The sequence below is a fragment of the Gadus chalcogrammus genome, chromosome 10 (assembly GCF_026213295.1).
Source record: "Gadus chalcogrammus isolate NIFS_2021 chromosome 10, NIFS_Gcha_1.0, whole genome shotgun sequence".
NCBI classification, from domain to species: Eukaryota; Metazoa; Chordata; class Actinopteri; order Gadiformes; family Gadidae; genus Gadus; species Gadus chalcogrammus.
In genome coordinates, this window is record NC_079421.1 from 19,798,382 (window position 1) to 19,825,126 (window position 26,745).

The 26,745-nt window shown below is 44.1% G+C and overlaps 1 protein-coding gene and 1 long non-coding RNA gene across 2 annotated transcripts; one reads left to right on the forward strand and one right to left on the reverse strand.

The window, feature by feature from the left end:
• Positions 1-2,141: 2,141 nt before the first annotated feature.
• On the forward strand, positions 2,142-26,745 carry LOC130390609 (uncharacterized). The gene is made up of 3 exons (XR_008896785.1): positions 2,142-2,539; positions 2,851-2,945; positions 25,845-26,745. It is a non-coding gene; the product is annotated as an uncharacterized LOC130390609 (long non-coding RNA).
• hs3st1 (heparan sulfate (glucosamine) 3-O-sulfotransferase 1) lies at positions 6,268-10,060 on the reverse strand. The gene is made up of 2 exons (XM_056600664.1): positions 9,257-10,060; positions 6,268-8,537 (listed from the first exon to the last, which is right to left on the reverse strand). Exon 2 carries the CDS (start codon positions 8,385-8,387, stop codon positions 7,458-7,460), a length of 930 nt encoding a protein of 309 aa, XP_056456639.1. The 5' UTR covers positions 8,388-8,537; positions 9,257-10,060; the 3' UTR covers positions 6,268-7,457.

A 26,745-nucleotide genomic window follows, 5' to 3' on the forward strand; every position in this document is an offset into this window, starting at 1 on the left:
TTCAATAAATGAGTTAAATGAAAGCACATCACAAACAATATGGTCTCCAGACTCGGGGGTCAGTCTGAGCACAAGCAGTTCGTTTACTTCTTGTCCTGGCATCCAGTTCTAGAGAGAAAACCTGGCCTAGCCTCAGACCGATTCCATTTTATTTGGTCTTCCACAGTGAGCGTGCGTACCACCTGTTTTCTATTTGCTTCGAGGGATTTTGATACATGAGGTGCTTTTAGAGCCATTCAGCTCAGATAACATTTAGACCAAGTATGCACGGGAAATGCTTGTTGAATTTGGAAGGGTCTCATAGGCAGCCATGAAATGTCTCAAGTCAGTTATTAAAAAAATGTTTTTATAAGTCATCCCACCTGCTATTTGCAAATATATTTCTTAAAACAACATTCATACCGTGCAAGGAGATTCAAGTTTCTCAAACAAATGGGGGAATGAGGAGGAGGAGGAGGAGGAGGAGGAGGAACGGGGCTTAGAAACATAGAGTGTGATCCAGTCCTTAAAATAGGATGCTTGTTTTAAAGTAGAGTGTTGTTAGTGTCTATTGTGTGAGTGTGTGTGTGTATCTGAGTGAGCGTGTGTGTGTCTGTGTGTGAGTGTGTAAGTGTGTGTGTGTGTGAGTGCATGTGCGCGCGTGCGCGCGTGCGTGCGCGCGTGTGCATGTGTGTGTGTGTTATTCAGAATCCACCTGGAGCCAATGAGTTGCACAATGACGATATTATTACCACCACTACAACAGATGGCTTTGATCAACTACCGCCTTGCCCAGCCGAGTCGTCATCGAAGAGGACATTCGCTTGTGTTCCATTTCACTCCTCCATTCATCTCATGTGTCACAGACGTTTGATGTGAAGCATATGTGGTCGCTACACGCTTATTCACATGCATAAAGTCAGTGACGCAAGTATAGAGGCTGACGCACGGATACGCAGTGACATGCACACACAAAACCGCACACAAAGCCGGTGACACTAAAACACGTATACCCAGTGATACACACACACACGCACACTGATGGTTTGCGGGCTCAGAAGTCTAATGGCATTGTTATGTATTTTTATGCACCAGAGACAATGTTTACCGGAAAAGAGAAATCTATCCCTGGTGTGAGTTTTGTAAAAATGGGCTCATAGCACTGTCTGGAGCACATGGAAAAAATATTGAATCAAACATGGAGAGCGTTCCAGCTACAGAATCCACACTTGGCCGTTCAAGAACTTCTCCAAGAGGGGGGCCTTTCACGTGGGAAAACGTGTAGTAGCAAACATGCCCAAAGAACGCACACACACACACACACACACACACACACACACACATACTAAACTGTAAATCCTACAGGAATGCAGAAATGTGGAAAAACATATGCACAGCCCAATCTTCTGCATACTAACATGAACACATACACATCTTCTGCACACACACACACACACACACACACACACACACACACACACACACACACACACACACACACACACACACACACACACACACACACACACACACACACACACACACACACACACACACACAAATGTTACACATGCACAGCTGAAGGGGGAGAGTTGGCTATCTGGCTGGCCCAGTGCAGCTCCCAGCCCGGGAGAGGTGTGTTATGGCAGGGGGAGTTATCCTTGGCCAGGGGAGACTAGGCCTCTGCCAGCCCTGGGCCGCTATGCCAGAGGGCTGGCTGATAACAGCCCCTGCATGACTGTGGAGGAGACCCCTTGCACTGGAAGGAATGTTGCATAATAACAAATATGTTCCAACACAAATGTATGGCGTAGGTTAATAATACTTTGACGTAATAATTATTAAAGGTTCATCATGATCGTACATCCGTTTCCCTCTGGGGGTTTTCTTTGTCAATTGAACCACACTAAGGCAGGATAGTCCTGTGCTTGTCTGGGTTTGATTCCCAAGGACTCTGCAGTGTACCTGCAGGCATCCTTCACAAAACACATCATTCACATCCGGTTTTTGCATCGCCTAGGGTAATGGTATCTTCCTAGACAAACTTGGAACATGTTGTGTATTCTGCAACATTTATTTGTTTGAAGAATCAAACAAGTTCATGTGTTAAAATAAACTCCCCTGGACTTTGAGTTTGTCTTACACAAATAAACTCTGTTAAATGGAGCACTGTACCAATGAACTGGAAGAGGAAAATAAGTCATTTGTCGGATGAACACGTTTTTTGGAGTGTTATAAGCCCACAGTGTTGGTCGCGGAGTTGAGTCTGAAAATAAATAGACTCAAACCTTTAATGAACAGTGGGGGGTCTGCTGCCCGGAGTGATCTAAGAGCAGAAAAACCCCTCTGAACCATGCGTACCAGCCCCAAATTAAGGTGATCCGACGACCCGTTTCATCTCCTCATCCTCCTGCCAAGACGGCTTTCTCTCTGCACGGCAGAAAGGCAGAAAGCAGCAGTTCTGAAACGCTGCACATTTCTTGGAAGTCAAAAGAGGCTGGGTCCCAGCCAAGACTTTGTTGGATTTTTTTTTTCATCACCTAAGAATCTCTGCTACCCAGTAAGTCACCAGTATTTCCTCTTCTTCTAGAACTTGTCAAGGTCAACAGATGGAAGCAAGAGAGAGAGAGAGAGTGAGACCTTGTGACTGGGTGGTCTCTCATGTTCAAATGTCAGCGATCCAAAACACTTGTTTTTTCGTCTGTTATTAACTTGGTATTTGGCCTATTTATTATCTCATTTGGAACCCCGTCAGTGTTGCCAAGATAATAATGTTATTAAATGTAATAAATTCTTTAGTAAATATATGTTTTAGCCATCCTCTGCTAACCCTGAACTAAGGTGTTGTACCTTTCTTTTATTTTCTCTCAGATGCACTTCGACCTCAGGACGAAGTGACACAGACGGCGAGACGGTATGCTCTACCGCCATGTTGTGTGTGGATGTGTGGAGCTCCATCTGAGGAGGTAAACGCCGTTGGAATGAGGTTTAACAGAGGGTTTAGCGTCACTGGCAGTACCACGACGTTGTGTAATAAAAAGCTCATTATAACGCCAGTGCTCAACAACGTTTACTAACTAAAAAAGTAGAAACCATGGGGATAACACCTCACTTCTCCCTAGAACCCTATATCTAAAGCGTTCTTTAATCTCATCGTGTTCAAACGCAAGCTGAACCCGGGGGGGTTCAAATAGACCTTAACGATACAACTTGGTAAAGCCAATTTTGCACTCAATTAACCATGAACTGTACAGTCAGAAGAAAATCAGGGGAACACTATTAATAGTGTAATGAACACGAACCGAAACAGCATGGGAGGAACACTTCCATTTCAATTCGATCACAAACCGCCCGTAGGGTTTCTAAGATAAAACGTTGGTGGAGTGAATTCAAACCAACGGAAAATGTTGAAACTAGGAATGATTTAGTACACATTTGAGGCTTGCGCTATTCCCCCTGCCTCTTGTGGTATTATCTTTGTGAAAAGCTGCTAAAACATTCCATTATCATCTGCCACCAAAGGCCAGCATTTCACAATGCCTCGATAACATGATTTCATGTATCTTTATCTTGAGTTTTCTCGTTACATGACTTGGCCCAAACCTATAATGACCTTATTGAAATGATTATTTACATTCACTCCTCTCTCTGCCTTCAGGGTTCAGTCAGAGGTTGTGGAAAGCTCAGCCTTTGCTTCAAGGTTATCGCTTTCATCTTCTGAATAATATTTTGTGAGATTTTCAGCTGCAGGTAGACGACGGATGGTAGATGGTATCATCCATGGGGACAGGAACAGCCAACAGGAAATGAACATCTTATATCATCTATGCTTCTCATCATTGTAGATATTACAGCTTATAGTCTACGCATTTCCATGCGTCGGCATACAAGGCTGAAAGACCTAATGGTATTAAGAGAGTCATAAGGCTTAACATGGATTTCCAATTACAGAGATATTTCTGAAAAAAGGTCAACCCAACCGTAAGTTACGTTGAATTAATCTTAATATGAATGCAGTATAGGCTAAAGTGTTAGCACCGTGACACAGTAGTTGCAAAGGCACATTCGAAAAGATGTTCCAAGTAAAACGTGTCCTGTTTGGACTCTACTCCTGTCTTCAACCCAAACTCAGGGACCTACTAATTGATTTAACTGAACCAACCAATGGGCACACTGTGTGTGGCTCTGTGTGCATGTGCGTTAAAGTATGTGTGTGTGTGTGTGTGTGCGTGTGTGTGCGTGCGTGTGTGTGTGTGCGTGTGTGTTTGTGTGTGTGTGTTTGTGTGGGACCGTGCATTACTTCTGCTGGACTTCACACATTGAGAAGACAAAAGAGGATCTATTCCAATTAAAAACTGTTGCAGCCCTGGGTTACCCGAAAGAGAGAGGGGAGCGGAGAAGGGAGCAGAGGGGTGTGTGTGTGTGTGTGGGGGTGTGTGTGTGTGTGTGTGTGTGTGTGTGTGTGTGGGGGTGTGTGTGTGTGTGTGTGGGGGTGTGTGTGTGTGTGTGGGTGGGGGGGGGGGGGGTTCAATTGGACCACATCGTCCTTTGAAAAGCCACAGAATGAGTGATTGTGATGGGGGAGAAAAACCAAGGACCCCCTCAAAAACAACGGCTAGAATAGGCCTGGGGAAATGGCTGATTTTGCGATGGGGGGGGGGGGGGGGGGGGGGGCACTCAGTTACAGCAGCTGAATGTAGACAGCAGGGGGGGGGGGTTGAAGGGATGCTCTGGCAATAAATCCCCTCCGATACTCCGTCGTACGACTCCCTCTGCTCTGTGTTTGGCGACAAGGTGAATTAATTATGCGTCTCGGGTTAATTGGATGATATTAGCGGAGGAGGGAATGGGTGACTTTAGAGTTTAAAAGGGGGCTCCGCACCTGAGTTAGTGGGATGTCGATGGGCTCCTAATGGGCCTAGAGATGCAACGCGGAAGGCAATGAAAGTGTGTTCATGGCCCAGCGTGGAGAGGCACTGTAGGGGGTCGTCGTTGTTGCAGGGGGAAGTAGTTTCACAACTGCATGGATCGAATAACGTAACACAAAACATATGCTAGAGAAACCAGTCCTCCAAAGCACGCAGTTTATCTTGGGGTCAAGCTAATTGAATATAGAAAGGAAAGTCGATAGGTAACACTTTATGATAAGGGCGGTACATTAATTAAACTTCAATTAACATTATTTAATGCTGTAATATGCATTACCAACATTAACTATGATCTAACGAATGCTCTAATAATTGTCGACTGATGTTTATCTTACTAATGGTGTTCATGTTAACTACGGTGAGTACTGGGTACGTTAGGTAAGTTAGGGTAAGTTAGGGTTTACCTTAACTACTTTGCTAATGCTATATGATAATGCTTATTTCTGAATTAACTAATGGTAATTAATGGTTAATTAAGGCACCAATTTTTGAAAGTCTTACCCAGACATTTTACAACTAATAATTTCTGAATCATCAACAGAATCTCTTGTGTTCATCGCTTCAATGAGTAGAACAGGAGTCCTCCCCGTTCAACCCCAGAAGAGCTTTCACATAGAGATGATATCTCTGATCTTGGGGTGTTTTCTCTGTCCAAGAGAGCCAGCAAAAACCCTGCAGGTTCCTCTATATGCGACTGACTTTCAAAGCCACAGTCGAGCTCTTAAGAAACAGTTTAGCAGGGCCACAAAAAGAAAACACGTTAACATGACCGATATTTCACACAAGCGACAAGTGCCAGCCTGTTCATCGATCATTTCATGTGAAATCTGTTTAGAACAATTTCCTCTTCCTCCTGTGAGTTTTTCCCCATCAACGCCCAAATTTGGTGACGTAGATAGTCTTTGAGAATATCACTTGCTGCTATCAAAGTGGACACTTGGTTCCTGCAACCAGCTTCAGGAGATGTGAAGTCTCCCTGCAGAGATACAGTCTGAGACGAGAGAGAGAGAGAAAGAGAAAGAGAAAGAGAAAGAGAGAGAGAGAGAGAGAGAGAGAGAGAGAGAGAGAGAGAGAGAGAGAGTCAGACAGAGAGGTAGGGAAGGCAGGGTGTTTTGTCTGCATTTTAGAGCTGATGAAGTTAGCATTCTGTGAACACTCTCCATAAGGCTCTCGGTAAATCTAGGCAAAAGGGAAGAAGAAGAACCAGTTAGTTCAGTTCTGGATCTTAATGTCATCGTTAAGGCGGTGGTGGTTATGTTTTCAAAGGGCCAATAAGGATTTGCATAAATAATCCCCAGTTTTTTCCGCAACAAAAACAAAAGGTGATCACACCCTTTGGCACGTACAGTGTGTCGGTGGATTCCCCAAGGTTTCTGATGTCTATTTACCTTTCTAACCGGTTTCCGGTTCTCTTACTATACTCAGTAATCCTTATTTATAATATGTGCGTCCACTCTTCACTTACTGGTCAAGGTCACAAAGGTTATTTTACTTCGCCCCATGGTTTGTGTTTGTTTCTGTATGGGTTTGGTAATTATATATGCCTATTTGAAACAGGAAGAGGTTTAGAAAGAAGTAGTCTTTGCACGGATACAATTTCACTCAGGCAGGGTACATAGTTTGCTTGGCTCGCTGTTAAAAGAACCGGACAATCAGGTTTGAACGATCGTTAACCAACCCCAAACCTGGCAAGCGTTTCCAACCTGTAATCATGTTGTGTCTAAAATCACGTCTTTCATCTCAGGACCTTGAAATGTTTGGTTCTCAAGGCGATGCAAGAGATATCTGTGAAAGCATAAAGATCAAACAAAATTAAAAAAACAAAATAAAGATTTATTATGTTGTTAATCCTTCACTTTTAGAAAAAAATATTATATTTACAGTACATTGTAATGAGGAATAATACATTATGTTTGCATGGATATTCACAGCGCAGACATGATTAGTCTTTGTCATTGACATTAAGAGTAAAGAGTAGAACCTATATATTATCATAACATAGATTACATACATGGTCCAGTATGGGTCTAAAATGACATGTAGCAGCAATAGACGTATCTTCAGCATATAACAATAAAGAGACGGACGGAAGAAGTAATCCATACTAATCACACATCAGCTACCTGCATGGGACGCCCAAACAAACAGAAAAAAACGTGGTTTTGAACGATAGGTCAACATTCATAAATTAAACCACTGAACAGGCTCCAAACATGGTCGTAAACACAATAGCCCCCACACACGGTCAACAAAGCATTCGATGTGAGGTGACTAATGCGATTGCGAACGACATTAGCATGTCATATCCTGCTTACTAAACCCTTATCACTTGGATCCGTCCGAACAATGGAACAGGTTTGCCTCGTAGAAATATAGACTTAGCTGGAATTCATTTGTACAGTTCACCTTGCCGCTTCGACTTTAGTTAATTATTAGTGCTAAAATCCCAATTGTTATTGAAAAATCCTCAAAAAAGCCAGAAGGCTTGGACGCTTCAAGGCTAGCGTAGCGGGCGCCACCGCAACGACCACGAGACGTAGAAAAAACAGGTCAGTTCCAGTCGAAGGTGCGTCCCACCAGCTCAAAGAACTTCCTGTTGGGCTCATGGAAGAAGCGGTAGAGTTTGTGCAGGATGTCGGGGGCCACCCGCGGGTGGGCCCGGCCCTTGGAGTCGTGCAGGCAGCGCTCGCGGCCGTGGTCCCTCAGGCAGTAGAAGCCCTTGGTCCGGTTGAAGTAAAAGTTGGCCGCGTTAATCTGCGGCTCCAGCCGTAGGAACCGCTCCACCCGCTTCACCTCGGGGAAGGGGTCCCGTATCAGCGCGTCCCCGTCCACCACGTGGATGCTGTCCAGCGGGAAGTGGCGCAGCCAGTTCTGCATGTGCACGTAGTAGAGGCTGCGGTTCAGCGCCTTGTAGCCCAGGTTCACCCCGCCGTCCTTCAGAACGAGCACCTCTTCGATGGGCTGGTGCTGCTTGTGCTTCAGCAGGCGGTTGTGGTAGACCTGCGTGTAGTCCGACAGCACGCGCTCCGTGGGGTCCCTCAGGATCAGCAGCAGCTTCGCCCCGGGGTTCACCTGCTGGAGCCGCCGGGGGACCTTGCTGGAGGTGAAGTAGGCGGGGGTCTTCTCCACCGTGAGCTGCCCCGGCAGCGCGTAGGGCATCTGGCTGAGGTACCAGGGCAGGCCCTTCTGGAAGTGGCTCTCCCAGTCGAAGAAGTGCACCTCGTTCTCCGCCGCCGCCACGTCGCCGTGCAGGCTCAGCATCTCGATGAGGGCCCGCGTGCCGCCCTTGCGCACGCCGATGATCACGATGTCGGGCAGCCGCTGGACCGTCCCGTTGGGGTGGGCGGCGACGCGGGCGGCGCCGCCGTCGGCGCTCGGAGGAGGAAGGAGGGACGAGGTGGAGGAGGAGTGTGCGGGCGCGGAGGGGACGGGGGGAGACTGCATGGCGAAGAACAGCAGCCCAAAGAGGAAGGCTGCCATGACGGATGTCCTGACCTGGGAAGATTTCAGCCTGGCGAGACGACCAGAACCAATCCCCACATCGGAGGAACAGCTGCCCGGACAATGGTTCTTCTTAGAAGTAGATGAGCAATACGTGTGACTCGGCTCCTTCTCCGCCGGCGGCAGTAGCTGGAGGGAATTAAAAAAATACTGAATGAAACGGCTGTTTATGTTCAGAGTGCAGCACAGGCCATGCATGAGCAGAGGTCATATGTTGCACTTCACAAAGTGCTCTGGACTTTAATTATCGTCACTGTGATAAACGTAAAGGCATTGCAGAATGGCACATAATGTCAGGGACTAAGTGGGTGGCTCTAACCCTAAAGAGCAAAGCAGGTGCATCCTTAAAACGTTCTTTAACGTGAAAGGCATGCATGGGCAACCAGAGAATTATGTTTTTTTTGCCCAAAAAATAAACATAACACATATCTTCTACATAATTATATAGGTGTGTCGAATTACAGTAGGTTATATGAATAGATCGAATATGTGATTAATAGTACATGAATTATATTATTTATATTTGTAAAAAAATTAACTCTATATATATTTTGTATATTTTGGAGCATCAACTTTTGAAGGTAGGTATACTTTTTTTATACCTACCTTAAACATATAAAATGGAATTATAAAAACTAGCTCTACGGGAGTGATCTCTATAACACAATTAAAAAGATCCAATAATACAAAGGGAATGTTTGGCTTTCCTCAGCTACACCTGCAAGCCCCTTTGGCTAGGAAGCTTTTACTGAATGTGTCATGGTAATATACAGCATGCATGCGTGTATTAATCTGTAATGGTATTTATGTAAGGTTTGAAAGTAACGTATATTTTAGATGTCTCTTACCTTTTCACTGAAATCCGTCCGCAAAAATCCTGTCGCTCTCCATGCGTATTGGTCTCAATCTGATCAAGTCCGAGAGAACAGTGCCAAGCCAAACAATGCGCTTGATCGGAGCGCGTAAACGTCGCGTCCAAGCGCTTCCCTCCACTCTCACCCAAGTTATGATCCCGAGTGATTTGTTCCCAGCAGTTCCACCGCGAGGCTGCGACTGTCAGCTGTTGTGGATCTACTCTTATATTTTGCTGCTGGCAGGACCACTCCCCCCTCCTCTCTGACACACTTCGGTGTAAGGTTTCGGTAGGACGACAACGGCAGTAGCCCTATTTCATTAGTCAAACGTTTGCAAACCTAGCAATAAGCCTACTAAGCAAATATCTGACTTTACCTGTGTTCGGTCTTTGGTTTGTTTATTATTATACTAGTATTATTAGGATTATTAGTTAGAAAATATTATATACATGGTGTGGTGTACATTACGGAGGCATGCGTCTGATGTGTATGTATTCTCATTATGATGTTGTAGCCAGCAGAATTAAGCACAATGTTTAAAATCAAAGCGTTTCTGCGTTTGGTTTTTAGAAACACAATCGCAAGGCGTTCGAAGCTGCATGGGGAGTCCATGAAAGGGACAGACCCGAGGCTCGCCTCTTAGCACACCTAAACGTTGTCCAACGGTGAACGACTTTACCACCTGTTGAGTCATTTTCTAAAGGATGTCCGCAGTTACATATTTATTAGAGATCGTTGAATTCAATTGTGAGTCAGACAATGCGTGTCCTGTGAGCAGTCCCACTGAGTCACTCGGGTTGGTAGGCGTTTTGTGGTTGGGGAGAGGTACACCTGACGTCACATATCAAGTGGCGTGCTGAATTGGCACAGTGACAGTTAGCCCATAATAATAATAATAATAATCATAATAATACTAGTACTAATATAAACTAACACTAATAACACATAAAAACAAGATTTTATGTTACCACCTCATTTTCTCTCCAGAATCAATTAGGCCTACCTTTGTATATGCATATCCACATCAATTGGCATCGTACAATTTATCGTGAACAAAAAAGAAGTCAACAAATGAACCATAACTGATATAATCGACAGAACACAATTATTACACACACTATTTATATATGACCGTTAATTTTGCTCTTATTCATCTGTATTATTGTTCTGTATATAGGTATGTATATTTCTAAGAAACGTAATAATAAAACAATTGATAAGTTATACTGCATAAAGTTAAAGGTCCCATGGCATGCTATTTTATGGAGGCTTTAATATAGATATTAGTGGGCCCCAAACACAGCATTTGAAGACGTTCCCGAAATTCAGCCGTGGTGCACATTGAGCTTTCCCCAAACGCGCCGTTTCGGTGTCTGTAGCTTTAATGCAAATGAAGAGGAGGGAGGCGGGTCAAGGAGGAGGGTGGGGGTGTGGCCCCGAGTAGCTTGCGGCCACGGTACCATGTGCTCTGTTTACAGTGGATGAATCGCAATGGCGAGGCGCACACAGCCTTTGGCCGTGTTCTGTAAATATTCTAGATATTATATATAGACGATATTATGAATCTCAAACGACTGCGTCGGGTTCTCTGACGTCTCTGGTTCTTCCACTTCCACATCAATCTGAAGTAGACTGAACCACGACATGGAGGAGAAAGGGATTGTTGCCCACGATTGTCTCCCACCAGAGCCCTCGCTGCCGAGGGACCACCGCCTCGGAAGGCGGACAGCGTGCGGCGCCCGAGGCACCACCGCCTCGCGGCGGTGGTCTCAACCATGGCTGAGATAACCCTACACGTCCACATCAATCTGAAGTAGACTGAACCGCGACATGAGAGGTAGAGCGACAGAGCGTGAGAGAGAGAAGCGTGTGAGGGAGAGGAAGAGGAAGTCAGAGAGTGAGAGATCTCCGTTTAGATCTGGCATTGAACAATTTCAATGCCAATTCCCATGCCTTAAATTCTTGAGAGAGCGCGAGAGAGAGAGAGAGAAAGAGAAAGCCACAGAAGAACAAGCCCAGGCGTGTGCGTGTTAGTCAGGTGTGATGATGGCATATCTGCAGTGGTGGAACATGGGAAAGGAAACGCATGACTCACCTGAGCTCAGGTGAGATGACGTCACCGGGATAATGATCAGTGACCAGGCCTTTATACCTGGCACTCACTGAGCCTGTCTGAACAGGTTCCTAACTGCCTGTCCGTCCATATATTCTCTACAAATATTAGTGGGGAATATTATGTACATAGAGGCAATAACGTTTTTCTCAATTGTATTGACAAAACTGGAGTATATTAGGTAAGTATATGTAGGTAAGTATATTACCCAAATAGCGTTATTATACAGTGCATTGCAATACTATCTATTCTAGACCAGATATTGGCCCTTGCGCTGTAGCATATGAAATGCTAATCTTTTAGCCAAGGAGGTACAAGGTCAAGGAGCTACACGGCCATCTTGAATCAGCGTGGGTTAGACATTTGAATCATTTCTTATTGACAATATTGGTTTCCTAAGGTTCTCCCAATCCACCATGTGACACATTTGGCATCTATCAAATAAGTATTTCACAAAATATAGCAGGCAGCCTGTTGCAAGAAATCTGCGGGGGCCAGCCCTATTCAAAGAAACAATGAAATGCACAATCATATTCTTCTTCAGTTTGGGTAAGGTCACATGAGTTCAGTCAAACAGCTTAAGAATTAACCGTACTCATTTTAAATTTGTTGAACACTTTTTGTGCGTCCCTGGCACACAGCCAAGACTACCACGCGAGGCAGGCGTAGACGGATAACGCCAGTGTACACGGATAACCTCGTATCTTTGACTGTACTGCAGTAACACACGCATCAGCCCGCACGCACCTGCACGCATCCGCACGCACGCACGCACGCACGCACGCACGCACACACACAGGCCTACATATGCACATATTGTATGTACAAACACACAAGTGCATAGACACAGACATACACACACACACACACACACACAAACACACAAATCAATTTTGCAATGCCTTGGCTGTGGTACTGTAGATCGCTATTAAATCGTATCCAGGCAGAGCAGAGGGATTGAAGGAATATGGAGTCATATGACTCAATGGTATACGGAGGAGAAAAGACTGACGAGCTTTCAATCACCAGATGAAAGACTGCAATTTTCCTTTTCAGAAGCTCCCGGTTCTTTTTTTTACAGGAAGGAGAAATGTATGATAACTAATTGAGGGGCTAAGGAGCCAGTTCTTTTTTTATTGCATTTACCGAAGACCAACAGCAACTTGGCGGGGTGAAAGTCCTTGGAAACCCAATAGAAATGGCCTTCATTACAACTAGATATTGGTTGGTCTGGTCTCTCTTTCCTTCCTATAAAACCTTCCATCCCTCCCACTCACCATCCTCCCATCCTGCTCCTCCCATCCTGCTCTTAACTTCTCGCTCCCTTCCTGTCCTTCCTCTTTCCCTCTCTCCTCTCCTCTTTTTCATTCCCTCGGTGTCTCTCTCTTTATCTTGCTATCCCTCTCATCCTCTTTTCTCTAAACCTTCCATCTCTCCCTCCTTCTGCTCTCCCTCTCCCTTCACCTTCCAGACGAAAGCCCAAGCTTTTCAAATATGCTTTGATTGTAGATACCTTCACAAACATAGTGAGCTCTTATTTTCCTCTTACTGCCTATTAATCCATTCATTCATCATCCATTCATTCATTCACTCATCCAATCAAGTTTTACAATGAGCATCGTGTCTGCTTGCGGGGCCCATTTTATGAGTGTATGAATTTATTTAGTTGCTAGCCATTTCCTCCTCACTTTTTTGTTCCGTCACAGGCCCTTGCTTCATAACACATACTCACGTAAAAGAACAAGAACACAAAATCAGGATCTTTGTTGCGTACTACATTACCCAGACATGGTTTGGTGCCCTAGTTTTAATCACACACTGCGAGACCAAAACATTTGTTAGTCAAATGATGAAGAAATACAAATATTTTAATTGTATCTCGCTGAACTGTGATTTAACATTTGCTTTGTATGAATATGTATTTGATGAGCCTTCTTGGGCAGGGTCGAGGAGTTGAGGGACAAGAGTGAACCCCGGACATGTGTATATTTCTTCTGCTTGGGCAGGTGTATTTAATTGGGCAGAGCAATTCAGCCAGTGTATCCCTGATGTGATTGGTTACATCTTGCCAAACAAGTGCAAACACCTCTTGAAGTGCTTGGATTATTGTATTGGAGTACATCAAGCAAGCTCACATTTAACCACCAGTTTGTTTAAGATCTAGCCTCTCAGAACATGCGTTGGATAATGAGAATAATGCACAGTGTTACACCTCAGACAGTTTGCAGATGTTTTAAAACATATTACTGTGCGTGGTCATCAGACGCATTGAACCATAGCATAGCCTAAGCCTTGAAGATCAGCATCATTTTGATTAAAATAATATATTTGCTTGAACAAATTAAACCTTAAGCTTTAGAAATGAAAAGGAAAAAACCTGTGTCAAATTGTCCACACCGTGTCGGCACTGCTGCACGTGCACTGCATCAACTCATAAATTAAACAATTAATGCTGACTTCAGTGGCCTCAATGTTTACTTCCCTGAATGGTGCATGTGACTTCTCTGTTATTGTTTCACGCATACGAGTCAGTTCAGCCTGAGAATCGATTATAGTATTTTTTATCTGAGCAATAAATCCAAATTGAGCATCAGGGCTTTCACTGTGACCATATTTCAGCACGACACCTGCAAATAAAAGAAAAATAAATACATCACACATTGCACCGTTATGGTCCAGATGCCCTAGTTCTAGTAAATCTCTTGCAGTTGCCGTGTGTGTTATGCAGCACTTATGGGATGGCTTCACGCTTATGGTCTCATCGTGGATGATGAGGGCACATAGCAGCAGGAGTGGGTGCAGAAGAGGAAATATTGCTATAAATTGGCCAAATACAGAAGAGGATCGGGCTTTCTACTCAGGGTGCCAATCAGGGCCCCACCGGGGCCACTTACAAAGGCAGAGGCCTCATACAGAAGGAGTGCTGAGGGACCAGAGATCAATGACCATGACTGATCTGTAACATACCAGCTGTGGAAGTGGGCCAATCTGTTTGTTTAAAGGTGGGGTAGTCCTTTTTTTTTAAACTTTTTTGTCATCTTCTGAAATTAACTTGAATGGAATCATTGAATGGAAAATATCTGTCTGGATGAAGTGATTGGATGGCTTTACCTGTCCGTCTACCTACCTATCTTACCTGCCTGTCTGCCTTCCAGCTTACTCTGACTTGCTCACCCATTTCCCTATCCTACCTTTAAGAATGAAATCGTGTTTGTCTGTGCATGTGGGTTGGGGAGGTTAATTAAACCTCACAACCTTTACTTTACAGCAGACTGAGAGCTGGTCCTGCCGTGTGTGAACTCAGTGTTTATTTCCTGTGCCACCCGTCACCCTTATAGCGATGAATGGTATCCTAGCAACAGAAGCTCATATGTTGTTAACTTTGTTTGCTTTTGTGTGTGTGTGTGTGTGTTATTTTATGTGTGTTTGTGCAAACACACACGCACACAATATGTGTGTCTTATGAGTGTGTTTGCGTATATATTTATGCATATGTGCATCCATTCGTGTGCGATTTTATGCATCATCATTCTAAATGAACTCTCACACCAGCCGTGTGGTTAAAACGCTGACCTATAACCTCCCCGACGCCTGCGACTGCTCTCCAGTTAATGGCTCCGGACAAAGCAAAGTCTCCGTAACGTCCTCTAACGAACACAGAGGCAGTGATTACACGGCGACACTGGGCTCTGCAGCAGGCGGTTCTCTGGTTCACTTACCTCTCTAGTGTTTACTCTCCAACATTTATACAGGCTCTCCGTGCCCATTGACAGCGGAACAAAGAGGCTCTTCTTGTGCAGCCGTTGTTTTGGATAACTGCCACTGCTGCAGCGCGAATACCTCCGTAGCACCCAGGGCCTCCGCTTAGCACAGCTTTGTAAATCAGATTTGACTGACAATGCGATTTAATAAAACCGTTGAACGGAAAGACTGGACGTGGACCAGAGCAAAGTAGGCGAATCGCCGTTGAAATCAAATGAAATGACGCACAGAGAAGATAATATCGTAGCCGTCCGAGCTTTAACATGCATACACGCACACGCTAGATCGCATTTGTCATGAAGAAAAAAAAACAGTCAAGCCGTCGTAGACCCGGTAGTTATACAATAAGCTTTGTGTCCCAGAGAACATCTGTCAACATCACCATGACGTATCATAATGATACTCTCTCGCTGTCCTGGAGAAACTCTGCCAAAGCTGCAAAGTCTGGCGATGATTAGCCTGATGGATAGAGAGCGGGGCAGGTACATTGGGTGAGGCTCACGTTCTCGTCCCAAAAAGTGCTGACATAACTCTCGATGAAGATTATCTTCTGAAATGGATTGAGCGGTTTTGTGGATCCCACGTTGGTGCCTTCTCCTTGATTTAGCATTCATTTAAGAAAGAATACGGGGATTTATATAGATAGATAGATAGATAGATAGATAGATAGATAGATAGATAGATAGATAGATAGATAGATAGATAGATAGATAGATAGATAGATAGATAGATAGATAGATAGATAGATAGATAGATAGATAGATAGATAGATAGATAGATAGATAGATAGATAGATAGATAGAGAGAGAGAGTGTGAGAGATTCCAGTCATTGGTTTATGTTTACACATACAGGACAAGAGTTATTCTTCTTCGGTTGATGAGTTGCTGAATTAAAAGCGGAAGATAAAGTTATGGTTTTGAACATATCTTTTTTTTATCTTCTTTTTTTGATTTGATATCTTGTATGCATTTATGGGGATTTCTGTTCCTTATTAATTTTGCACCAATAGCCTACACCACAACACATTCCTTGGATTTGAAAGTTGACCTTGCCAAAAGCATACCGTCTTTAAAAGCTATCTCAGTCTTCCACGAGATACCTGGTGCATAATCATAGAAGAGGAGTGCATGATATTCTAGACAACATTGGCCAGCTCCTTGGACGTTGACACGATCAAATATAGTGTGTATGTAGCTAGTGTAAATATAGCTAGTGGAGCCAAGTATGACATTGCTTGCTTACATATTTCCTACTCCCTAATTCTCCTTATCTTGTGTATGAGGTTCGAGTGTTCACAGCCGTGCCAACATTGTCCTCAAGCTCTGCGGTAAGATACACACATTCTTCAGGGGTGTTTAACTTTAAAAGATGATTTACTGATAAAGATATAAACACATTGATATTAACAGCCAGCAGGGATTTCCATTCTTTCTGTCTGCTGGAACTAATCATGTCCTCTTTCTTCCAACGTTTCTGCCTAGCCCTCACACACACACACACACACACACACACACACACACACACACACACACACACACACACACACACACACACACACACACACACACACACACACACACACACACACACACACACACACACACACACTACAGAGTTTGTCCTCATAATTGAAACAGCGAGATGTGATTTGATCGGAGCTCTTCACGAGGATGAGTTTGGTATAAGCCCTGGAGATACAGGGGATCCGCGTTAGATAGCCCTTATAATAGGCAGCTTAGGAGGAGCAGCCCCGTGCTACACGTATCATGACAGTGGGTACGATACACGTACACACACACACACACATACACATCGGAACACACACACACATATATAGAAAGGAGCCCACAGACACACACAAATATACACACCAGCACTTAGACACACATGTATATTCCCAAGCAGCGACTTTCTATTAATCTGCTAGAGGCCCCCCCTGATCCACCCCCCAGCGCTGGTGGACATGGGGGAGATCTGAGGACCTGAGCGGACAGAAACGTGTTCTTCAGGTGCTTTATCATAGCAGCACACTGTCCCTCTCCGCCTGTCACTGGACCCAGACAGAGAGCCATGTCTGGGGGAACTCAAAGGAAACCAGACTCCCTGGGCCTCCAGTGTGGCTGGTGAGGTCTCGGAGCTCGGTGGGATCCAGTGCTGGTTTATATGACTGGACTAATTGGACGCAGATGGGGGATTATTATTATTTTTTTTTAGTAAACCACACAGCTCATACATATGGATCATTTGAGGCAAGAGCTTGGTGAACCCATGCCTGGGAGGGCTCTGGTGTTTCCAGCGAGCTAGCATAGGACCTGGCTAGTGAAATGGGATAGCATGGCAGAAACGTGTGGTTTCCATTGAGCATTGTTAGCCGCGGTGATAGTCTTCACGCATCAAATGGCTCGCTAAGTAGAGATTCTCATAATTCCCATGCTTACGTCTATAGGAGGATTTGTTCAACATTTGTTTGACTGTTTGACGTCTTTAAGAGTTCACCATCTTTTTTTTGGGGGGGGGGGGGGGGAACTCTGCAGCTGTGTGTTCGAAATCGTTCCCTATTCACTCACTCACTATTCCCCATATAGTGTTCATGATATAGTGCACTATATAGGGAACGAATAAAAATTAGAATTCGGACACTACGCTGAACATTTCTAAACGTCATTTGCGTCAGTAAATGCGCCGGGTGACGCATTTGTGTGACGCAGACAGATGCGCCCACATCATGTAAAAAAACCGGGCACTCACGAGGAAAGCTGGAGGTTGTATTGATGTTGAATGTTACATTTCCTTGATCAAGTTTTTTTTTGTATCAATTTTGAATGTTAACTTTTCTATGTTAAATCCCAAATAAATTGTTGACCTTTCTAAACGAAAGCCGGAGACTCCGTCATTAAATGCATTCGTTTTCGCGGTTATTCAGCTTCCTCTTCTCCTCCGGAAAAACACGACCGCATTGCATTGTGGTATACAGGAGTAACATGTAGGGAACGTCGTATGTACACTCAAATTTTGGGTACTTTAATTGCACTACATAGTGCATGAAATTAACCACTGAGAATTCGAACACCACTACAAAATGGCGAGCACCCTATATAGTGCACTATATCCGCGATAGGGAATTATTTCGAACACAGCTTAGCTCATGGGCGTATGTTCTGCCCGTCGGAATAGTAGCGTCATTCAGCGACGACAATAATTTAGAGTGACAATTCAACTGTACAGCCCTCCACTTTGCGGACCAGCCCTGTTTCTCTCCTTGCCATTGCCCAATTAAATCTACTGTGTGAGCCGCTGAATCCCTGAAGAGGACATGCGCAGAATGTTGTGGCCGAGGCGGTTCACTTCGGGCCTTTTCTTCATGAACTATGTGGTCTTTTTTTTTGAGAGCCGTTCCGAAGCTATCAGTAAATCCAGCTGGAAGCACTTTCAATCACACATCCCTCCACCCAGAATGTAAACAGTAACAGAAAAACATAGCCTGGGTTTTCTGACCAACGACAAAGCTTTATCAGCTGATTTTCAAAGGGCTGCCAAGGGAAGCCGTGCTGGCGGGAGTGTTGGGTCTAGGTCTGGGTCAGGTCGCCCTCTGGGGCCCAAGGAAAACCAGGAAACAGTCGTTTCCTTGAATTCTCTCTCGAGTGTGATTGTGTGTAAGTGTGTGTTTGTGTCAGAGGGGCAGTCCTACACACGACCAGCGGCCAGAAGCTAGAATCCTATGAAGGTTATCTTCATTGCTTCATCCTTATATTATTGCAGGTTGATTAATGCATTCCAATGTCACTCTTTCATCACAAGAAATTAAAGAGCCAGTGAACCCAAAACCACTTTTTGTTTTGTTTTAAACTTGGTAATTTGTCATATATGATTGTCCACATAGTAATCTATGCCATTTTATCAATTGGGGACTAAATTAGTCCGCAATTAGAGTAAAAACGGGAAAATTCCTAGGTTTTTTTTGCCATTCTCCTCAAAACACTACTAGTGGGGTGGAACACTCCACTCTGCTGCCAAGGCAGTGCGTTGGCGTTGCTTTCGTGACGTCTGAGTGCCTTCTGCTTACTACTACTACTTCACTTAATTGGCATCACATACTGTATGGACCCAGGAACTTAACTATAACCTATAGTTCTATTGGGCTAAACACTACTTCATAGAAAGGTCTACCCTATTGTACTATAGTGCTAACAACTGATAATGGTGGTATTCATTCTAAAACATGGCATTTATTTCAGGCGGAAAATAATCTTCCACTTATGCTGTGTTGTAAATATTCACTCTGACCTGGTAGTATCCACATTCAATATTTCACTTTAGATGATCACAAAGCTGTTATCTTTCTTTAGTACCATGATTACATTCTAAAGCCCTTGCAGTTGTGGGGATAAAATCCATTTACTTTGGGTAAGACATTTTCAGATAAACCCTCAGAAATATGCCCAGTGATGAAGCAGACCAAACAAACGCACCAAATTGTCAGTTACCCCAAAAAATGGGGGCTCATGGGGGGGCCTCTCAAGCTATTGCCTTCATTTTGTATTTCGTACCACCCAGAAATCTCTGCCGCTCTCTCTCTCTGTGCGTTCATGGGTAGCGACGCGCAAGCTGTTATGTACAGGAGCGAAAACGATTAATAATGTCGAGTGTCCGAGGAGATTAGTTTGATGTAAGCGCGTGGTGAGTGGGGGTAATGAGGGGAGCAGGCGGGACTTAATCCAACCTGACGAAAAGCTGTTGAGTCCCGAGGAGGAGGAGGAGGAGGAGGGCGGGATGAAAGGGACGACAAGCCAAGCGTTGTGGGGACTTCCTGATAACCCTCGCTCTCGCCTGTTCCCCCTGGTAGACGTGTTGAGCGTGGCAGTAATCAGCAGCTGTTCCACAGGGGACGTGCGTCTCTTCAAGGTTTAGCATGAAGTGCACGAGTGTGGAGGTATGTGTGTGTTAGTCTCTGAGAGAGGGTATTAGTAAGAGTTCTGGAGTATGTGTGCGTGTGCAGGCGCCCGTGTGTGTGTGTTTGTGTCTGTCTGTCTGTCCGTGTGTGTGCGCCTTTGTGCATGTCCATACTTGTGTGGGTGTGTGTGCTTGTGGGTGTGTGTGTGTGTGCGTGTATGCGTGTGTGTGTGTGTTTTTCTGCGTGTGTGCGTTGGTGTACGTCCGTATGTGTGTCTGTGTGTGTGAGTGTATGTGCTCATGTGAGTGTATGTGTGTCTGTCTGTGTGTGCGTGCATGAAGGGCGGAGTCGCTGGGTGGCTGTGGCTCATCAATGACAAACAAGGACACTCTTAATTCCTGAGCGTGGGGATGTCGTCTTACCTCCTCTCAGGGAGGCCAGCACCAAAGCACGTGAAGCGGGATGGGGGTTTTGAAACATATCAAAGATTCTCGTTGAAAATAAACTCTAAAACTCCTAATAATAAAGGAACCGTCAGCGATTTTTCTACACAGTTGCACATCCCTCCGTGTAAACCCTTTATCTTAAATCCTTGCTTGACATTTATGCCTGCAGTGATGAATGCCGGTATTTCAAGTGTCGACATCTCCAGTTAAAAAAACAACATCTTCTTTCCTTCGTGGTCGAAGGCTGTTATTTAAAATATTTGAACAAACATTTGCAAATAAATTCCTTCGTACCCTTGTAAAAGGAATTCTGTTTTGCCTGGACCTGTAAATTGCATGGGTGAGCAAAACAGCCTTGGGAAGAAGGTGTCTGTGGTGATAAAAGTATTTTTAAACGGACCCTGAAAAAAGATATACCTGTTTCATAACCTATGTTTAAATATAAACATGGTTGCAAATGCAATATCTTTAAGGCAACTAGTATAACCTGTGAAAATGAACTCCAATTCGATCAAATAGTAAGGTTCAACAGAGTGTATAGCAATTGTTCATTTACTAAAATCCTTAATGTATCTCTTTCTTGTTCGTTTTAGTATTTGTTGGGGGCAGGATAATGGAGTTACTAAAGGTACTGGGTCGTAGCCCGATGTCCACAGTATCCCTATAGGCCTCTCCTTGTGCCAGATGCCTAATCCCGACTGGATTCCCTGAAAAATCCCAGATTGTGGCAACAGAGCCCACGGATCATGTCCTCTTCTTCAAAGGCACAGCTTCTCTTTGCCTTTCAAATGAAAATACATCCAAAGAAAAGGCTGAAGCTTGACAGTACATTTTCATTTTACCGTGCTAACGGTCAAGGTTTAAATCCCAGATAAACTCTTTAGGAATGATTTGGTCCACCTCACTGCGACAGCATCAAGTTAACGTGTGTTACGTTTCATCGTTGTCCCCAACCAAGTAGGCGTCATTTATTTTGCTATCCTATTGATCTTTATGTATCAGATGAAGCGCGAGGTCTGTTTATCTCCCATCGCCTCCGACCCACACTGATCAGATCTCTTGCTGGTTCAGACCATAGCGTCGGTATGGATGCACGCCTGGAAGATTAAAACCAGCTGCTGCAGAAGCAACCATTTTACAACCCTTGGCTGCATGAGATGTGGTCCACCATATGGGGAGGGGGTTAGAAACCGTCCTTTTGATTGTTTGGGCCACTAGCGGATCACGGTTTCCAGTTGGGTGCTATCGGTTTGTCCTCATCTTGCCCCCCTGGGGGGGCGCTCTCTCTCTCTCTCTCTCTCTCTCTCTCTCTCTCTCTCTCTCTCTCTCTCTCTCTCTCTCTCTCTCTCTCTCTCTCTCTCTCTCTCTCTCTCTCTCTCTCTCTCTCTCTCTCTCTCTCTCTCTCACAGATGTCCTTCCCTACCACCCAGAGATTTTTGTGTGCATGTGTGTGTGTGCGTGTGTGTGTGTGAGTGTGCATGCATGTGTGTATGCGTGCGTGCGTGGGTGCATATGTGTGTGTGTGTGTGCATGTGTTCACCCTAGACAGACGATCTATGTGGAATGCGATCAAAAGCGAGGCTTTCCACAAAGTGGCGTGTTCTCGAGAAGCAACAAACATCTCCCATTTACTTTCTTTTCAAAGTCTCTTTTTTCCTTTCCTTTCCTATTCTTTGTTTGATCTGGTCCTTAATCCCCTCCTCCTTCCCCACGCCTTTGTGTGTTCCCTCCTCTCGCCTCGTTCTGTGGTCTCCTCAGAGCGGTCGGGTCGAAGGATTGAACGCATTTTTTCCCTGCCGCCGCCAGTTGCTCTCGCAGGCTTCAACCCTGCTTTACTGAACGTGACTGACAGCTCTCGCTGTCGACTGTCAACCCCGGCCGTTCCTCTTTTTAAACATCAAGCTCGTCAAGCTGTCCCAATATCAATACCATCGCCCTTCATCACCACCATTATCATGCTCTTTATCACCATAATTACACTGACATCGTCACCACCATCCGGATCGTCCTCACCATCATTCAGTCATTTCGTTAATGACATTACTATCATTAAATCGACATCATCCATATCATTAAATCACCATCATCCCTATCATTACATCACCATCAAAACTGTCTTCATTTCATCATCACCGCCATCATCAACTTGATCACCATCGTTATCTTGGTAGTGACAAATGCAGATTTCGAGATTTTCAAACTAACTTTCAAGAAAAAAAACAAGAAAAACAACACCTATCTATTCCTTAAACTATCCTGCTGCAATTAGAAACAAAACAAGCGATGAATGTTGATGGTATGTCCTCCTGTACACGGTTGAACACTCACTATTCCGGACGGCAGCCCTCATAACTCTGGAACAAAGGGCTGATCCCCTGTGAAGCTGAGCTCAACATGCGCTCCATCAGTGGAATGGGGTTCATGGTGCTCGGGCCACACGCCTTAATGACAGCTTTACCAGCTGCTGAAAGTCATTCATTACTAAGTGTGAAAAGGGCGATCGGTCTGTTTAGGGGAACACAAGACAGTGTGACTCAAACACTGGTGTGAGAGAGAGAGAGAGAGAGAGAGAGAGAGAGAGAGAGAGAGAGAGAGAGAGAGAGAGAGAGAGAGAGAGAGAGAGAGAGAGAGAGAGAGAGAGATCTATGGTTGCCACGGTGATGTTCACACTCATCCACTCATCAACAGCCGATTAGCATTATGGGCTGTTGGAACCTGCAAATGCTGGACAATCATGCACTTTCAAATATGGAACTAAGAGAGATGTGAAGTTTCGGGTTGCTTTATTTATCCCGAGGGAAATTGTTATGATAAACTGCGAGAATAATCAAAATGCAAAATAAAATGCAATCTTATGAGGCCTTTAGCTTTCTGATCCGGGATAATAAGGGGATGTGTGGCTGTGATGCTTTCTGTCCCTTAGCTGTCCTTTAAGGGGGGAAATATCCCTAGTATATTAGTGTGCAGAGCTACATACTATCCAGTATGTATTGTTCCCTTGATCTAAATAAATGTATTTTCCTCCCTAAATCCTAAAGCCTGTGGCTTCTTGCTCATTGTTATTCTGATGTAGTCTATTATGTATCCATGCGTTTCACTTCTGATATCTTTGATCTGCTTTTAGATGCGTGTTCGTTTAAACGCACACTGCATTCCCACTGTTGTCTATTGCCCCAATCTTTTCGATTTTTCCTCCAATTTTTTAACTGTCGATTATAGAGCTAATGTGCAATTTAGTGTCATTTTAATGATTTCAATATGAATCGTGTCTCAAATGTCAAACAAAGGAATTCACCCAAATAGAGCAACCAGGTAAGTGCATCAAAAGTCCCCCTCATCTCTAGGTAGACCTTATTCTGCTACAGCGGCCATACTAGTTAGCTAGGTGGGCAGCTTTGAACAATCTGTAGAAACCATTGAATGTCAAGGCGTTTGTTGTTAGCATGCACTCCAGTTCCCCGCCCAGTTAGCATTTAGAATGCATTTCAATTGAGTTGTCATGATTTCCCCAAAGATTCGGTTTTCCCTCGCCCATCTAGGTCAGTCCGCCCCCATCCGGGCTGTTATATGTAACAGCAGAGAGCCTCATTCTGAGTGTGAGTGATTCCCGGAGGTCACCTGTTGTCGCTGCTTCACATTTCCACGCACGCTGATCTTTTTTCTTTTACTCGGGGCGATGACAGCGGTGTGCTTATAAAAACCGAGGGGTGTTGATTACCACGGCGTGTTAGCGCGTTAATGCTTAGTGCTGTATTGCGAGTGCATTGAGAGCGCCAAATTAAGGCGTCTCTTGCTTTACACGACTGCGCTGTGTTGTTCATGAGCTGTGCTGCTTGTCATGCTGATTAAAGATCGCTTGGATCGTAAACATTTTTTTACAACACAGGAGATATATCTAGCTTTTGGCTCTTGTGTTTTTTCGGGGGAAAAACACGTCTATTCCGATGCAAAGTGAGGAACCGAGATAGGAAAAGCTACCGAGCATTGGAAGGTGCTTTGGTTCAGCGCTTTGATCTCAACAGATACAGCAATATATAGTAGAAAGCAACATGCTCACTGCAACTTGCTGCACAGTACCCTATGTATGACAGGCGATACATTTACTGCAATGGAAAACTGTAGCTATTAATTATGTGGACTTATATCAAAACTAATTCACAGTTCCCCAACTTGTTGTCATGGCAACAGCAAAGGCTGTGATGGTTCAAGCATTTCCTCTGCACTGTATTTTGATAGCAAACCAATTCAGGGAAAATAGCCTGAAAATAGAATGAAAGCTTTAAAGGGCACACGACTTTCTACAAACGAGCGAAAGCCTCAATGTGTGTGACTGTGTGTTGGAGTCTGTGCGTGTGTGCATAAAATTCTCAGTATTGAAAGCATTATATTCCAATTGATGCACTCAATATTCAACTCAATAATATTCTCTCTGTAAGTGTGTGTATTTATATGCCAAGATTGTTTCATTTTATCCAAATGCCAAAGCAAGAGCTTCATATTTGACATTTACAGTGCTATATTTACAGTAGTACCACAAAGAGAGCTGCAATAGATATCTTTCTTGAAAAACTGATATTTTTTAAAGCATCTCATGAATGGCACTGCCATTTATACAATGTTGAACAGTAGATTTCATAAAAGTCACGTACAAATCTCCATGGAACTACAGATTCATCAAATAGCGGTAATGCATGGTGAATCGTCCAAACCTGTGTCTTTTAAACCAGAGGTTCTCAACCACCGGGCCGCGGACCAGTACCGGGCCGCGCAGCATTGGCCACTGGGCTGCAAAGACTTACAAAGTAAGCTTACAAAAATAAAATATAATAAAATTGACTTGGCCTTCACACCATATACGCATTCATTCATCTCAATTCCATGGACGGAAAAAAATCCAAAACAAATCAAGACCAAAAATACTTATATTGTCTTCAGCAGGTGTGACAACATTGCAGACATCTGGATGCATCCCACACCCAACCATAAGGAAAGGTTGTCTGATGGAATTTTCCATTTTTTTTTCTTTCTACTGATGTTCTGCAGTAACTGTATGTGTTTTTGTTTCTCAGCTGGCCCCCGGATCCTCAAAGGTTAATTAAAGCTCTGTACCTGGGAAAGCGTCTGGACAGTTACACGGTGAAACGGTTTACTACTGCACTTACCTTAACCAACCATAATGCCATAATGGGTGCTCTCTCTCTCTCTCTCTCTCTCTCTCTCTCTCTCTCTCTCTCTCTCTCTCTCTCTCTCTCTCTCTCTCTCTCTCTCTCTCTCTCTCTCTCTCTCTCTCTCTCTCTCTCTCTCTCTCTCTCTCTCTCTCTCTCTCTCTCTCTCTCTCTCTCTCTCTCTCTCTCTCTCTCTCTGAAAGGAACAACAAAGCAGTGGAACAAATCACCAATGACCTCCAGCGGATGACCTTCGTGCTGCATCGTGATTGGTCCAAGTGTGTATCTCACACTAATGACATCATGACCCATGCAGCTTGATGTGAGGGTTAATCTAATCACTTTCAAAAAATGGAATACAGAATACTTAAACTTTGTGATTGTCTGCTCAAGTTCCTGTTTGACAGCTGCATCTTTAGCTTGAAGAGCAGTGACCAAGCAATCACTATTATAAACAGCCTTCAATTACCAAGCTGGTTGACCTAGAGTAGTACACAGCTGAACAGGTGGCATTCGGGGCTTGTGTTGATTGGTATGACTGACATCTGTTTTATTTGTTGTTGAAGTTGAGGCATTTCTTTAGAAATCTTTGCCGCTAATTTAATATCGAGCATTGAGGAAATGGTTTATCTCATGACAGGAGATATTCACAAATCACTGTATTCATGTACGCATAAAAATTGATCGTATTGATATATACAACCTTTGAAAAAAGAAAACACAAACCAACAAAGACGGCATGAATTGCAAAACCTAATTGTTACTATTCCTATCCTGTTTCCCATTCACAACATCCATAGTGTTAGGTTAGCTATTCATCAGTTTCAATGATGCCAGCCAAGCTAATTGCTACCCCATCCATCGTTGGTTTGGACCCTTTGTATCTCTAACCCAACCTCGCTTTGACTAAGATAGTTTCTGCATTGAACAGGATACCTAGTGTGAATATTCACACTTTTCCATTTTATAGCCAAAATCTTGGTAAATAGTAAATCTGTGGAATATCAAAGTTCAGAGAATGCGGCCCTTTGTTTAAAAAACGATTTATATATTGACAGAAGAAACAGTGATTGATTATTAAATATATTTTTTAAATAGAATACA